This window comes from Heliconius melpomene, chromosome 9 (genome assembly GCF_056956725.1).
Source record: "Heliconius melpomene rosina isolate 202511_hmr_F chromosome 9, ASM5695672v1, whole genome shotgun sequence".
Taxonomy (NCBI): Eukaryota; Metazoa; Arthropoda; class Insecta; order Lepidoptera; family Nymphalidae; genus Heliconius; species Heliconius melpomene.
In genome coordinates, this window is record NC_140397.1 from 2,543,193 (window position 1) to 2,556,798 (window position 13,606).

Genomic DNA, 13,606 nt, shown 5'->3' on the forward strand with positions numbered 1-13,606 from the left:
TACTTATTAAAAATTTTAATTTTTTAGCTGAAAAATTCGTAATTAAACCATTTAACTTTAACATGTTTACTTTTTGAGTGAAAAAGATCAAATAGATATTTACTAAATACATTTTCATTCTAATTTAAATATTTTTACCCTATTCATTATTTATTATCGGGGTTCAAATAAATCAGGGTTTAAAATCTGGATAAATAAAAACAACCTTCAAGTGCGACTTCATTTTATTTATCATCAGCTTCATTTATAGATTTACACGTTCATATAAAATAATTATATGTTGCAAACAAATGTTGCTCTGATTTTTTATTATCTGGAAGGTAACGTAAAATAATTTGTTTTGAGCAATAAAATTTTAATTTCTGAAATGACATTCATTTTTGTTTTAAAACTATAGAGATCTACGCAAAGTTTATTACGACAAAAATTAAACCAGATTTGGTAGTGTCTGATTTTTATAAAAACAGACCATTAATTTCTTGATATTTGGGTAACGTATACGCTTGCATAATCAATATTAAATTACACATTTATTTTCGTAATACTAGTAAGTTGCGTAACCGCAAAGCCCATTCAGTACTATATGATATGATTAAATTACGTAAAACTCCTAATATTTGTGATCGGAACGAGACCCTCTTAGACATTGTAATACTGCCATACAAATTGTAAAATTTTGATGATTTTCGACATTTCATGTCCTAACAGTTAATAATCTCAATACATCTCTATCTCAATATAGCTAACTCGCAAACAATTATAATATCTTAAATTGTATGATATCAACAATTTTAAAAAAAAGCTGGAACATTCATGTATTAACAAAATTAGAATCTAATTAAAAATCGGCGAGACGAAATCGATTATCGATTTTTCAAAAAATTTAGGCATTAAAGTAAACTATAAGAGTTTGTTTTAATTAGCTCTTATTTACAAATTACGCTAAGTTACGGAACACTTAAATTATAGCTGTACCTGATAACTTTCAAACATCAATTAATAATCGACAATAGTTAATACAAATAATCGATATTTCTGTATCTTTTCTATATCAACTACTTTAGGTCCATTATTACAAAATATATCATAAATTATTCTCCGTACCTCATTTTTTAGCCATTTTGTTTCATCAAATACAAACTGCGTTTGAAATATAAACGGTAGCACATCAAAATACATTGTAATAACAAATTCTTCTCCAGACTTCTTTCTGTAGCTAAATTCTTCAAATTTTACCATAATTTGCGTTTGACTGAAAAAAAACGCAAAATTTCATACTTTAACCCTGTAGGCCGAAAAAATTCTTTCAAACTCTCCACAATAAGAGATGATTAGTAGAGTCCTCCCTTCCCGCGTCTTCAGTCATGGAGGAACTCCTGAAATCCTCGTAACCATCTCCACCAGAAATAATTAGTGTTTCTTTATTATTTTGTGTTGTTTCTGCCTGTTTCTGTAATTTCTCCGCGTTTTGAGATCGTCGGCTTAGCGCTTTTGTTTTTAAACTCTGCGTAGGTTTTGCGGCTGGTTTGTGTAGTACGGGGTTCTCGACGATCGTTAGAAATCGTACGTGACCGGTGTGTCCGTAGTGAATACCTAAAAGCAAATTAGAATAAGTCATGAAATACAGAAAAGTGACATCGCTAAATATTTCCTGTGAATGAAAAAATATTATTCTTTATTAAGCTTAATTAATATTATTTTCACAATATATAATACTGTTGGAAGCCAGTCTTGGCGCAGGGGCACAAGGGTCCGACTGTAAACGTAGGTTTGATCACACGGGGCCATGAACTATTTTCATTTCAGGTAAATTCTGCTAAAACACACAATGGCTCGAAAATTGGCCAGCATGTGGTGAACGGAGTGATATATTTATACAGCGTGAACCTAAAGAAAGAACTACAACATACCACTCAGCTGCGGTAAAGTGAACACCCCAGTTCTAGCATTAGGGGCGTTATGTAGTGGTGCTGTCAGTAAGACACCAGCGCTCGTCCCCACCCACAGAGTGTCGCGGTGCGCCAGTAACGCTGTTACACGGAGACACGCTGCTTTGTGTTGACGGATTATGTCGTCACAACCTAGTATGTAAGAGAAAATAGAAAATATTATAAGAAAAGTAGATGCTAAAAAAAAATTTATTATAATATATAGTAGAGACCGTCGTAGCGCAGCGGCACAAGGCTGTGACTGTAACGCAACGTTTGTGGGTTCGATCCCCACTCGAGGAAGTAAAATATTTATTTACGTTTATACTTCCATTTCTTCGCTCTGGTCGTGTGTTTTGTCACTTAGCACTAAATTCTTAAAAACCGACGGTGCGTGGGAGATAAAGTACCTTAATACTACAAGCCTTCTGCCTATCCTGATACATGAAGGTTCTACTTATATACAGGTGTTTCTTTTTAGAAAAATCTGAATTCCCTCACCATGCAACATCTTAGTAACATGAGGTGTGATATTAATCTCAGCCAGCAAGTCTCTTGCAGCCGCGTGGTAACACCGTAGTGTGGCCGCGTTGTGTAAAGACAGCCATATCGCGGCGCCCGCCACCGCCATGTGACTTATTGGTTTAGTTTCTGAACTTATTTGGAATGTTTCGTCGATCTGGAATAAAGAAAGTCATATTTTGGTATAAAGTAATATGTGAATTGAAAATAATTTTTATTTGTATACATAGGTAATAGTTTTAAAAGAATTGACAACACTCTTTTAAACAAATAATAAATAATTGCCAAAAGTAATGCTATGAAAGCTTACTAAAATTAATTCTTATATGTATGAAGAAATTTAACATGTATAAGAATTTCGACATTAAACAATTTTTTACGAGTTTTTTATAAAATATTAATTTTTACTCCTAAAAACATATGAAAAAACATTTAAAATAAGCTTGGCAATTAAAATATCTCTAAATACCTGCAAAGTATGCGGATTGATGATCTTAATAGATGAATGCGAAGCGCACCACAGCCTTCCCTCGGAGAGTAACATGCTGCTGACGGGAGCCCCACCACCGCCCGCGCCTGAACCCACTGGTATTGTCGATCTTTCTGTCCAAGATCCGTCTATGAAGAAAACAAATTTGATATACAGGGTGAGTCATATTGAACTTTCCGGTTTTGGAAGGACGTTGCACGAAGAAGGGAAGGAGTAGAAGGGTGGGGATGGTGTCATTAGACGCGCCATGACATGCAGTTTTAGTGTGAGCAATGGCTTGGTCGGGACAACATCGTGCGTTCGTAGTTGAAGAGTTTATTAAAAATGGCGGCTCCGTGATCACAACACAGCGTGCGTTCCGTTTACATTTTGCTATTGGTCGACGTGATCCCATTCCCACTGGACCAACAATCAGAAATTGGGTATCAAATTTTAGAGCAACATCATCAGCATTAAAAACAAGACCACAAGGCCGAATTAGGACGTCAACGTCAGCGGAAAACGTGGATAGAGTGCGGGCTTCAATTCAACAATCCCCTCGGCGTTCTGTTCGGAAACATGCCGCTTCACTAGGATTATCTTTCAGTAGTGTCCGCAGAATACTGCATAGAGACCTTAAATTTCACCCATACAAGATTCAGGTAGTGCAAGAATTAACAGTTAGAGACTTAGACACACGATCAAATTTATGCCGCGACATTCAGCAGATCCCCCGCACTGCTGTTTTGATCTTCAGTGATGAGGCACATTTTCACCTCGCCGGAACTGTCAACAAACAGAATTTTCGATACTGGGCTGAGAATAACCCACGAAACCTACACGAACGACCACTTCACAGCCCTCGAGTGACAGTGTGGTGCGCTATTGCAGAGTTTGGTGTGTGGGGTCCCTATTTTTTTGAAGAAGATGGTCAAGTCGTCACAGTTACCTCTGCTCGGTATTGTGACATGCTTGAAACTTTTCTGAAACCGAAATTGGAGGAATTAACGCAGAATCATGACAACGATAACATCTGGTTCCAACAAGATGGTGCTACAGCCCATACATCCAGGCGTTCAATGGAAATCCTGCGACAAATGTTTCCCGGTCATCTCATTTCTTTGCGAGGTGACGTTGGGTGGCCGCCGAGATCACCTGATTTAACCCCCTGCGATTTCTTTCTCTGGGGTTACCTGAAGGAAAAGGTGTACACGCATCGTCCCCGAACCATCGATGAACTGAAGGCTGCAATCACGGAAGAAATCAATGCTATTCCGCTGAATATGACTCGACGAGTAATGGACAACTTCCGGGAAAGGCTTCAGCAGTGTGTGGTCAATGGAGGTAGACATTTACAGGATATCATTTTTAAAACCAACTAAATTAAAACTGCATGTTATGTGCTTTCAAACAATAAAATAATTTTTACTGCATGTCGCTTTGTTTTTAATACACACCTTATTGAAATCGGAAAGTTCAATATGACTCACCCTGTATATATGAAACTTGCGACCTACGCACACTTCGCCTGCTTTAAGCTATTGTTATATTATGACCGTGTTTGGGAAAAAAACTCGCGCATGGGCATGGGCATTGTTGGCATTGATCACAGAGGATTGCAATGGAATTCTCCAGGAAGTGGAAAAAAACGGGATAGCAAATATATTTTTTATTAATTTAAAATTAACAAATTGATATTTTACTTACTAATCTTTTATACTGTTTTGCGGTTGGATTGTATGCTTCTGAACTGTTTCAGTTAGATTTTTCCAAATATTTAGAGTTCAAATTAACGATTTAGTTTTAATACTAATTTTATAGCATAATAGTCTTTATAGCTTACCAATATCTCTACAATAAACGACTAGATCGCCGTTCCCGAGCGCCACGAAAACCTTTCCCTCCATATATCTGAAATAAAAATATTTGATAAGGGATGTTTATCTTTTCAAACCAATTGTTAATAAAATAAAATATTTTTTAAAATATATTTAAAGTGTCATCCCACACTTAGGAAAGAAAACCACTTTTATTAGAAAAACATAATTTTTTTAACGTAGCAGGATTTGAACCCGCGCCTAAGCTTTGTAAAATAAAATAAAAACGAAACACTCACACAATGGAATGCACACCAGAATTATGCTGCAGTTTCACTTTATTCTTCTTAATACGTATATTATCTAAGCAATTGTAGACGTGTATGCAACCGTCTTCCGTTCCTAGCCACATGGTGGGCTGGTTGGTTGTGGCGCTGTCCTCCGATGACTGTCTGCTTGCTGGTGATGATAGTGTACCTGGGTTTGATTATTTAGAAATTAAAATTTAAAAAAAATTGAATTGAATTGAACCCATAACCTATCGCTTTTACAATCGCATGCTTGCGCCACGGCCACGGAACTGGCCGTAGTTCTTTCCCTGTTAGATATGTTTTTTCCTTACGCTTCTCCCGTTTAGTAGGGTAAGCTAAGACATTTGGTCCACCACTTGTCGCTTAATTTTCTAGACATTGCATTGTCAGTGACGGAACTTAACGCCACATAGTGTCTATATAGGTAAAAAAGTAATTTAAACGAATCGTAATCCACATGTAAATTCATTTTTTAATAAGACTATTTACAACAATGAATCTAAAAAATAAATATGAAACATAAATATAGTAATTACAATGTTTCAAAAAATATAATTAAAAAAGTGAATAGATTTAGATTCTACAGATACTCAAAATTAAGTAGAAAATAATGAAGGTCCATACCAGCCATTATACGTCCAGGAACTAAGTGGCGTTAGAAATAAAGGAAAAGTTCTGTTTTAGTTCTATTCTAATAAAAACAAGAGTATGGAAATGAAAACAAACGAGTAAATATTTTTTTACATAAATCATATTTTACTTACTAAGGTGTTATGTAAATGAAAAATGATTAAAATATTGACGAAATTACTACTGAATAACTTAGAAAGTTATTTGGAAACAAAACTTATATATAATGTTAGTTTATAAAAAAATTACCTTTATCTGCTTGCTTTTGAAAAATATAGTTAAACTACTATTTATATTATTTTTGCGTAGGTCATTCCACGCGAAGCGGATAGGTAAATAAATTCGAAGTCTCCGATTTTACTGAGTACCAGTACCTCGAGCCCTTATAACTGAAGACAGTATATTAAAAATATTGTGGATCTGGAAGCACTTGCAGATAAACTCAGCTCTGCCGCGTTCGCAATTAACAAAGTAAGACAAATGACGGACGTTGAAACTGCCCGACTAGTCTATTTTAGCTACTTTCATAGTATTTTATCTTATGGAATGCTGCTATGGGGCAGTGCTTCAGATATCAATTCAATATTTATTCTCCAAAAAAGAGCTGTGAGATATATTTATAATTTAAGAGCTCGAGATTCTCTACGACATGTTTTCAGAGATGCAGGTATTATTACAGTTGCAATCCAATGTTGCAATGCAATCCCAATTTATATACTATAATATTCTCTTTGTCCGACAAAATATACATTGTCATAGAAAAAATAGCGACAGTCATAAGATAGGAACGAGAAATAAAGATAAGATTGTTACTCCAAGTTTTCGCCTCCAAAAAGTTAATAAATCTTTTATGGGGCTGAGTATACATGTATATAATAAAATTCCGCAGTGTATTCTTAGTTTGCCACTTTCAAAATTTAAAATATCTGTGAAAAAAGTTCTAACAAGTAAAGCTTATTACACTGTTCAAGAATATTTAGAGGATAAACATGTATGGAATTAATGTCTATGGAATGTCAGGCAGGATAGCTGCCAGCTAATGTAATAGTAAAATATACTATTGACTTTGAAAAGAGCAACTGTTGAGTTTCTTGCCGGCTCTTCTCAGCAGAACTGCCTTCCGAACCGGTGGTAGCTTTTTGTTGACATGTACATTCGACGATTCAAAAGTGCTTTTATAGTTTATTTGAATAAAGAATATTTTGAATTTGAATTTGAATTTGTGCAACTGTATTAAGACCTAGACCTCTTCGGGTGGAATGTTCGCAAAGTGCAATCCAATGAAGCAAACAAAAGTAAGAAGAGATATGTACCAATAATTTAATAATCTAGTGCAGTAGGGTTAAGATTTTACAAACATTTTTCTACAGAGATTAACTTTTAGTTACTGAATTATTTTATTTATTTATTTATTTAAAAAGTTATTTAATAAATTTTAAATATTTGTTTTACTTATACTTTTAAAATCTATTTCTTTTACATTTATGAAAATTCAAAACAATTTGTAAAATTTAAAACATATAAACCATACCAGAAGTAATACCCATAGCTTGTTTATCCACAGCCGGATTCGAACTGGACTTCATCACGGGATGTACAGGAATGTTCTGGCCGGTGTGAGGCGAGCTCAAACTTTTACTATGGTTAGGAGTGAGGGTCTTGGTGAGGCGGGCTGATTCCTGGCTACGTTCAGAATTAGCATCTTGGTTCTCGCTTGATGAACCGTCGTCGTCATCGTCGCTTGATGATGAACTGTGTGATGAGATTTTGTTATGAAATTGATGAGGGATATGTAATTTAACTGTTAAATTCTTTAAACGACTTTAAAATATATGCTATGCGATATTAACACTATTTTCACTTAGACCACCTCTCAAGGAACCTAAAAATAACTATTACTTTTTGACATACCTGTCTAATCTAATGCTCTTGGAGCTTTCATCTGGATCCGATATACTAATGCCGGGCTTCGAACTGGTGCTGTTTAATGAACTTGTACTCCTGAAAATAAGTAACGTTATTTTTAGCTCTACGCTGTGTTCTGTATATAGTAGAGAAGACAGAGAGAAATCTAGTTTTAAGACACTCCGCTTCCATCTAGACATCTATTGCCCACTTTCCACCGAATTCTGGAGTTTATTGTGTATTGAAGATAATAGAATAAAAGAAATATTAAAATAAATAACAAAAGAAAAAATACTAAAACCCACGGTATATCCAAGGTCTGCTGCCTCGTGAGCGCCGGTGCTGGGGGTATGCAGGCCACGCACAGGATACGCGCGTTGCAAACACCATTGCATGACGTCACTTGCGGCTTAGGAGATAACGTTAGCACGCACACTTGGCCTACGTAGCCGTCGCTGTTACATACCTAGAAGGGAGAAAATAATCATAAAAGAACTTGAGAAATATGGTATTTCATGTGATGAAAATGATGAGAATAAATTTTGTATATGTTGGCAACACTTTTTTATATATATATTTTTTAATATATTTTTCATCTGTGGCAATACTACCTACATGTACACTGTTATCTATATTGGATACTAGATATGCTTGGGAGTTCGTCTGCGTTCGAAAATTGATATAAATTTTTCATTCATGAACTAAATGAAATTAAATAAATATTAAAAGTTAAGATAAGTTTGCCAAAATATAATAATAAAAACTGAATTAAAATCGGTTAAGTAGTTTTTGAGATTAGCTTACATAAGTGTACAAAGAAGCAAACAAAGTTTATATAAATAAATAAAGATACATGCCCTAAATTATAGTTTCTCTTATATATCTTCCGTTATACAAGTATTTATTAATATAGTATAATAGATTATAATAATACATACCCAAACATCAGGAGACTGTCCCTTAGGAGGTAACGTCGGCGCTGCGCAGGTGAACTGCAATCCGGCGCGGGTCTTCCTTATCGGGACGGGCGATAGGAACTCAGGAGCTGGTCTCTCTGGACCGTATACACCTGGAATTCGTTATTTTTTGTATAAAAAGGGAGGTCCAATCAAATTTTCTTATTGCCAAAAAATACTTAAACTTGTAGAAGTATTTTTGTCACAAAACTCACTCAATTTCTGCTTGGTCTCATTTATTAGCTCCTCCCAATTACTTCTTTTTTCTGTTTTAGGAAATATTATTGTGAGATTTTCTGGTCCGCTCCTGAAAATTTATACATATTTTTTTTATATATATATACATAGATATAAATAATCTTATGCTGTAATTCAACATGACTCCAATATTTTTTTTATGAATGATACTTTTATAGTTTGTTTTGTTTTGATTTAAACATTTAATGGAATCGAACCCACACCTAACACAATCATTTTCCAACCTATTAATATTAACAAACAACACTCACGAAGTATTAACACTGACTTCCATATAGCACAACTGCGTATCACTATTCTGTCGTTCTGACAGCTGCCTGTTGACAGTATGCAACATGTCCCTCACAAGTTCCTCGAGCTGACCGTGCTGGGTGTGCAACGCCGCCACGTGTTCAGATATTTGAGTTAGTGTGTTGACGTCCTCCGTTAATGTCTCTACTTCGTGTATTATCCGCCTTATGTTTTCGTCTTTTGCTGTGGAATTGATAATTGTTATGTTAGATATAATGTTTTGTTTAGCTGGTTTTGTTTGGCATATGGTGATAATTATAATATATTGAACGAAGGTTTCTTTCTATATTGGTACTTTTTTCCTAGATTCGTTCGGAATTTTAACAGCATACAATTAGTATGAGCAGAGGGAACATAGTGTTAACACACTTCGTTCATCACGCGTCGCCCAATTTTCCAGATACGTGTAGAGTGGCAAAGCCCAACGCCGTATTTTGTTTTATAAAATCAAAATCAAATCAGCTTCACGCTGTATCTCGCACATAGCAGGTTAGGTTACACTGATTCCCTCTAATCAGTGTTAAGGCACGTCCCCCGTTTCCGCCGATTTCTAGAGGCATTGCGTGCAGAGAACCCAGCGTTGGGCACACCGTTTATTTTGACAGAAATAGGAGAGAAACATTTAATAAGATTAAATTAAGCGGTACAACTAACTTACCCTTAACGATTTCTACGTCAGCTAACGATATCCTCATTAGAAGTTTATACTTATTTCCTTCCATTTGACTCGCTATACTGCTTTGGTATGTTCTGTAATATACAAATTAAATAAAGTTAAAGTAAGACTCTTTTCATATATTTTTTTATTACTAACTAACTCTAAGAAATATAGTTAAAAATTGGATTTACTTTTAAGTTACTTCTGCTAATTGCAGGGAAGACAGAGGTAGTCCAGCCTCAGGCCATTTGTGCCTCCACTTTCCACCCAAATTCCAGGAATAGTTTTTGAAGAGCAGACAAATGAAAATATTTCATTCCTCCCATGAGTGGGAATCGACCCCACAATCCCCTAATTTATAGCAACGCTGTCCCACTGAGTCATTCTTATTTAAAACTTCTAACAGATTAAGTTATCAACCATAATTTAAATTTACTATCCACATACAAATTCAACTTACGGAATGGGTTTCTTAATAGTTCCAGTTCGTCTCTTAACACTTGTAATGAGGAGAGAATCGTTGAAGAGAAATAGAGCTCTATCTTTTATAGTGCCTTGAACGGAAGGCATAGTGACCATTTCATGTCGTATAAACGTCCGGTCCACAATCACTAAGTTGGAGAGGCCTTCAATCATTTGTTCTAGATCTCTTAGTGTTTGTTGTTGTTGTTCTAATTCTAGACTTTCACGTTCAGTGCAGTTGATCAGTTCTAATAGGTCGTGGATTTCTTTCTGTGCTTCGAGTAGCAATTTGTGGTCAGGGTGGGATTGGTCTGTAAATTATGAGATTTTTTTAGTTTCACATAGCATCACGCTGTTTCCCACATACTCGTATAGCAGGGTACGCAGAGGGACCCTAGTGTTAAGACACTACGTTCTCCACTTTCAACGTTTCGATACATTGAGGCAAATGAAAATACTTCTATCCCCCGGATGGAAATCAAACCCATGAGTACAGATTTATTTTGCATTCTATACTGATATATGGTATAATTTTTATATAGTAACGTCTAGCTCAGCCATAAACTAGGTCAATAGAACAGTTACCAAAATAGATAAAAATATCTAAAGACACTTAAATAAATCAATAACAATTTCATTATTATTTGTTAGTTAGATTAAATGTATTAGAAATAGTATCATTACATAGATTGAAATGGAGGCTACAAGGCTGAAGTTGAAGCGATTATTTCTTACAGTCTATAAACTTTTATTCGTGACTTTGTCTGTCTGAGAAAGGATTATGTTTAGGTTGATTATAGTTGTAAAAAATACATGAGAGATTTTTTTTAATACGAGAAATTGGTAAAATGATGTCCAACAAAAAGGTTTTTATTGGAATAAAACCAAGCGAAGCGATAAAGAAACAAGTCCCCTAATAATTCTTAATTAAATTCTAAAATAAAAAAAATATCATCTATAATTAAAGTAACAAATGGTTATACCTGTATGTTTTATCAGCCTTTGTATTAAGAGCTTATAGCTTGGAAACTTCTGAACTGGTTTAATAAGAAGATTGTCCAAAGACAGTTTTCCCTTGTGGTCCCTCGCCATAGCGTCCAGGAATTTGGCAAACGCCGGCCTCGAAGCTGCTGCGTTTTTGATAGTTTCCTTTGCTTTCTTCAAATTGTTTATGAACGACATGTACGTGTCCATTACGGTGGGTTTGGTAAACTGGAACAATTAAAATATTCTATAAGTTAAAATTAATTTTAGAAGCATGCGAGTGTAAACGCGGCGGTTGTGGGTTCGATTCCCACTCGGGGAATTAAATATTTAATAATTTGTTCGCTCGCTCTGGTAAAGCCTGCCTCAACGCCTTAACATAGGCGAGAATTTAGCAGAAACAAACAAGTACAGATGTGTCTCATTGAGAGTTGTATAATTACTACATGGGAGTATCTAACACCAGGTTCCGAGGTTCCCTCGTTTTACACTGTCATATGCAGGTTACAGTCAATAAATAACCAAACATTATCACTCACCACATCCAAGAAAACATCGCCAACTTTCTGCTGCAGGTCCCATTGCTCCAGTCTCCGCCTCAACTGCTCCAAAAACACTTGATGCACGTTCAATATGGCCGGCACCTGGTAGAATATTTCATCCACCACGAACGCGTCGAGAAGTCCTGCGTTTTCAGGACTTTTCAGTGGTTGGAGGTATTTCTGTAAATAATTAAATAAAATATTATGTATTAAGAATATTTATTATATTAGGAATATTTAAATCGTTAATTAAAATTATAAAAATGTTAATTTAGTCTTATTTTCCTTTAATTTTTATTAAAAAAATATACTAATGATGGCAACGTTGCCACTGTGACTGTGACATCGATGGTAGTAGTTTCGAACCCAATTCTTGGGAATTCTTATATATATTTAATTTATTTTGGTAGACAAACACGCTTTATCTCGAAAGTTCTGCGAAACGGAATCTCTTCCCTCTGCGTACCTCCTGTGTGCGGGATACAGTGTAAAACTGAATATATATTATGTAAATGTAGTAAACAAAAATATGTAAGCAATATAAAATTATAACACTAACAAAAGAAAACCAAAACAAAAGAGAAATCCAACCAGATTTACCATCGAGAGCTTTTAAAAGTAGCACTTTTACAGAAAAATGTCATTTCACAGAGACGCTCGCTTAATGAAAGACAAACCCAATCGGAAAATTTATAAAACCCAGCATCCCCCTACTTACATCTGGTAATGCAATAAAGACTCGACTCTACCAAGTTAACTTGCTATGGAATGGAAAATTTCATTGGGTTCCATAACTGAGTTATAAATAAAAAACTTATTATGAATGTATATTGTTTCTATTTGTACTTATATGTTTTATGTTTGTTTTTTTATATCTTTTAATGATCTCTTTTTTGTTTTTGTGATCAAAATAACAGGTGGTTTGTATAATTTTTGAACGTCAAATAATTTACCACCATTATAGTAGAGTTACTGCCTCAGACGTAAGAACCAAGTAAATGAACCAGAGTGAAAAAAAGAAGAAGAGTGAAGAAAATCCAAGAAACTCAGTTTTTAAGCAATAAGGTAAGTATTATATAAATCAATTTAAATATGCTACATTTATAATGGAAAACTCGTTCAAAAAAAAAGAATCTCTGAAATTAGTCTGCAAATGACAGATAATAGAATAGAAATGGAGAAGTCGACGGACAAACAAAATAATATATATAGGAATTGAACCTCCTCTTTTTTGAAAAAAAGAAGTAGTAAATTAAAAAATATTAGTAAATATAATGCCACGTTTATTTCCAAATATTCGTACACACTTTAAATCGAATTTTTGATTTGTGGCGTCATAAATAATGTCACTTTGATTGAGGCGGGTGTGTAATACTTCTAATAATGGTTTCCAGAATTTCTAGCTAAACAAGCACAGAATGTTTTCTTAAAGAAGGTTATTTCACAATATTTTACGCTGTAACTTAACGCCGCGCTTTTCTTTGACAGCAGAGCGAAGTAATGAAAATATTAAATATTTCATTTTCTCAGTGGGAATTGAACCCATAACCTTTTGCGTATACAGTCACACATGGAAAATAAGAACGGAGTATCTTAACACTAGGTTCCCTCTGCCTAATCTGCTGTGAGCGGGATAAAGCGTGAAGCTGAAAAAATCTTACACCACAGTAAATATATTTCCTGTCACCATAAATCAGTAGCTGTCAAAATGTATATTTGAAGCAATATTTCCACATAATTTCATCAAACATTTATTATTGAATCAAATTTCTTTGTGAAATATGGAGGAAAACCAGTGCCTATGTATATCCTTCCATCGCCAGCCCTGGTATTTCCACGGCGGCGTAAATATAATAATTTTGTCAACCACTTA

At 34.8% G+C, this 13,606-nt stretch overlaps 1 protein-coding gene across 3 annotated transcripts in view; it reads right to left on the reverse strand.

The window, feature by feature from the left end:
- Positions 1-206: 206 nt before the first annotated feature.
- Positions 207-13,606, reverse strand: part of LOC146536174 (rho guanine nucleotide exchange factor 17) — a 94,886-nt gene continuing 81,486 nt past the window's right edge. For 2 of the 3 annotated variants that reach the window (XM_085190543.1, XM_085190545.1), the window contains exons 5-21: positions 11,731-11,913; positions 11,191-11,419; positions 10,206-10,518; positions 9,746-9,837; positions 9,048-9,270; positions 8,754-8,845; positions 8,521-8,651; positions 7,888-8,048; positions 7,589-7,678; positions 7,209-7,429; positions 5,672-5,692; positions 5,036-5,213; positions 4,763-4,830; positions 2,920-3,068; positions 2,430-2,607; positions 1,911-2,081; positions 207-1,593 (exon numbers count right to left, since the gene is read on the reverse strand). In XM_085190543.1, the coding sequence (XP_085046669.1) occupies positions 1,307-1,593; positions 1,911-2,081; positions 2,430-2,607; positions 2,920-3,068; positions 4,763-4,830; positions 5,036-5,213; positions 5,672-5,692; positions 7,209-7,429; positions 7,589-7,678; positions 7,888-8,048; positions 8,521-8,651; positions 8,754-8,845; positions 9,048-9,270; positions 9,746-9,837; positions 10,206-10,518; positions 11,191-11,419; positions 11,731-11,913 (2,787 nt within the window). In that variant the 3' untranslated portion in view covers positions 207-1,306. The remainder of the gene's footprint in view (positions 1,594-1,910; positions 2,082-2,429; positions 2,608-2,919; positions 3,069-4,762; positions 4,831-5,035; positions 5,214-5,671; positions 5,693-7,208; positions 7,430-7,588; positions 7,679-7,887; positions 8,049-8,520; positions 8,652-8,753; positions 8,846-9,047; positions 9,271-9,745; positions 9,838-10,205; positions 10,519-11,190; positions 11,420-11,730; positions 11,914-13,606) is intronic. The other variant, XM_085190544.1, reaches the window with a different exon arrangement.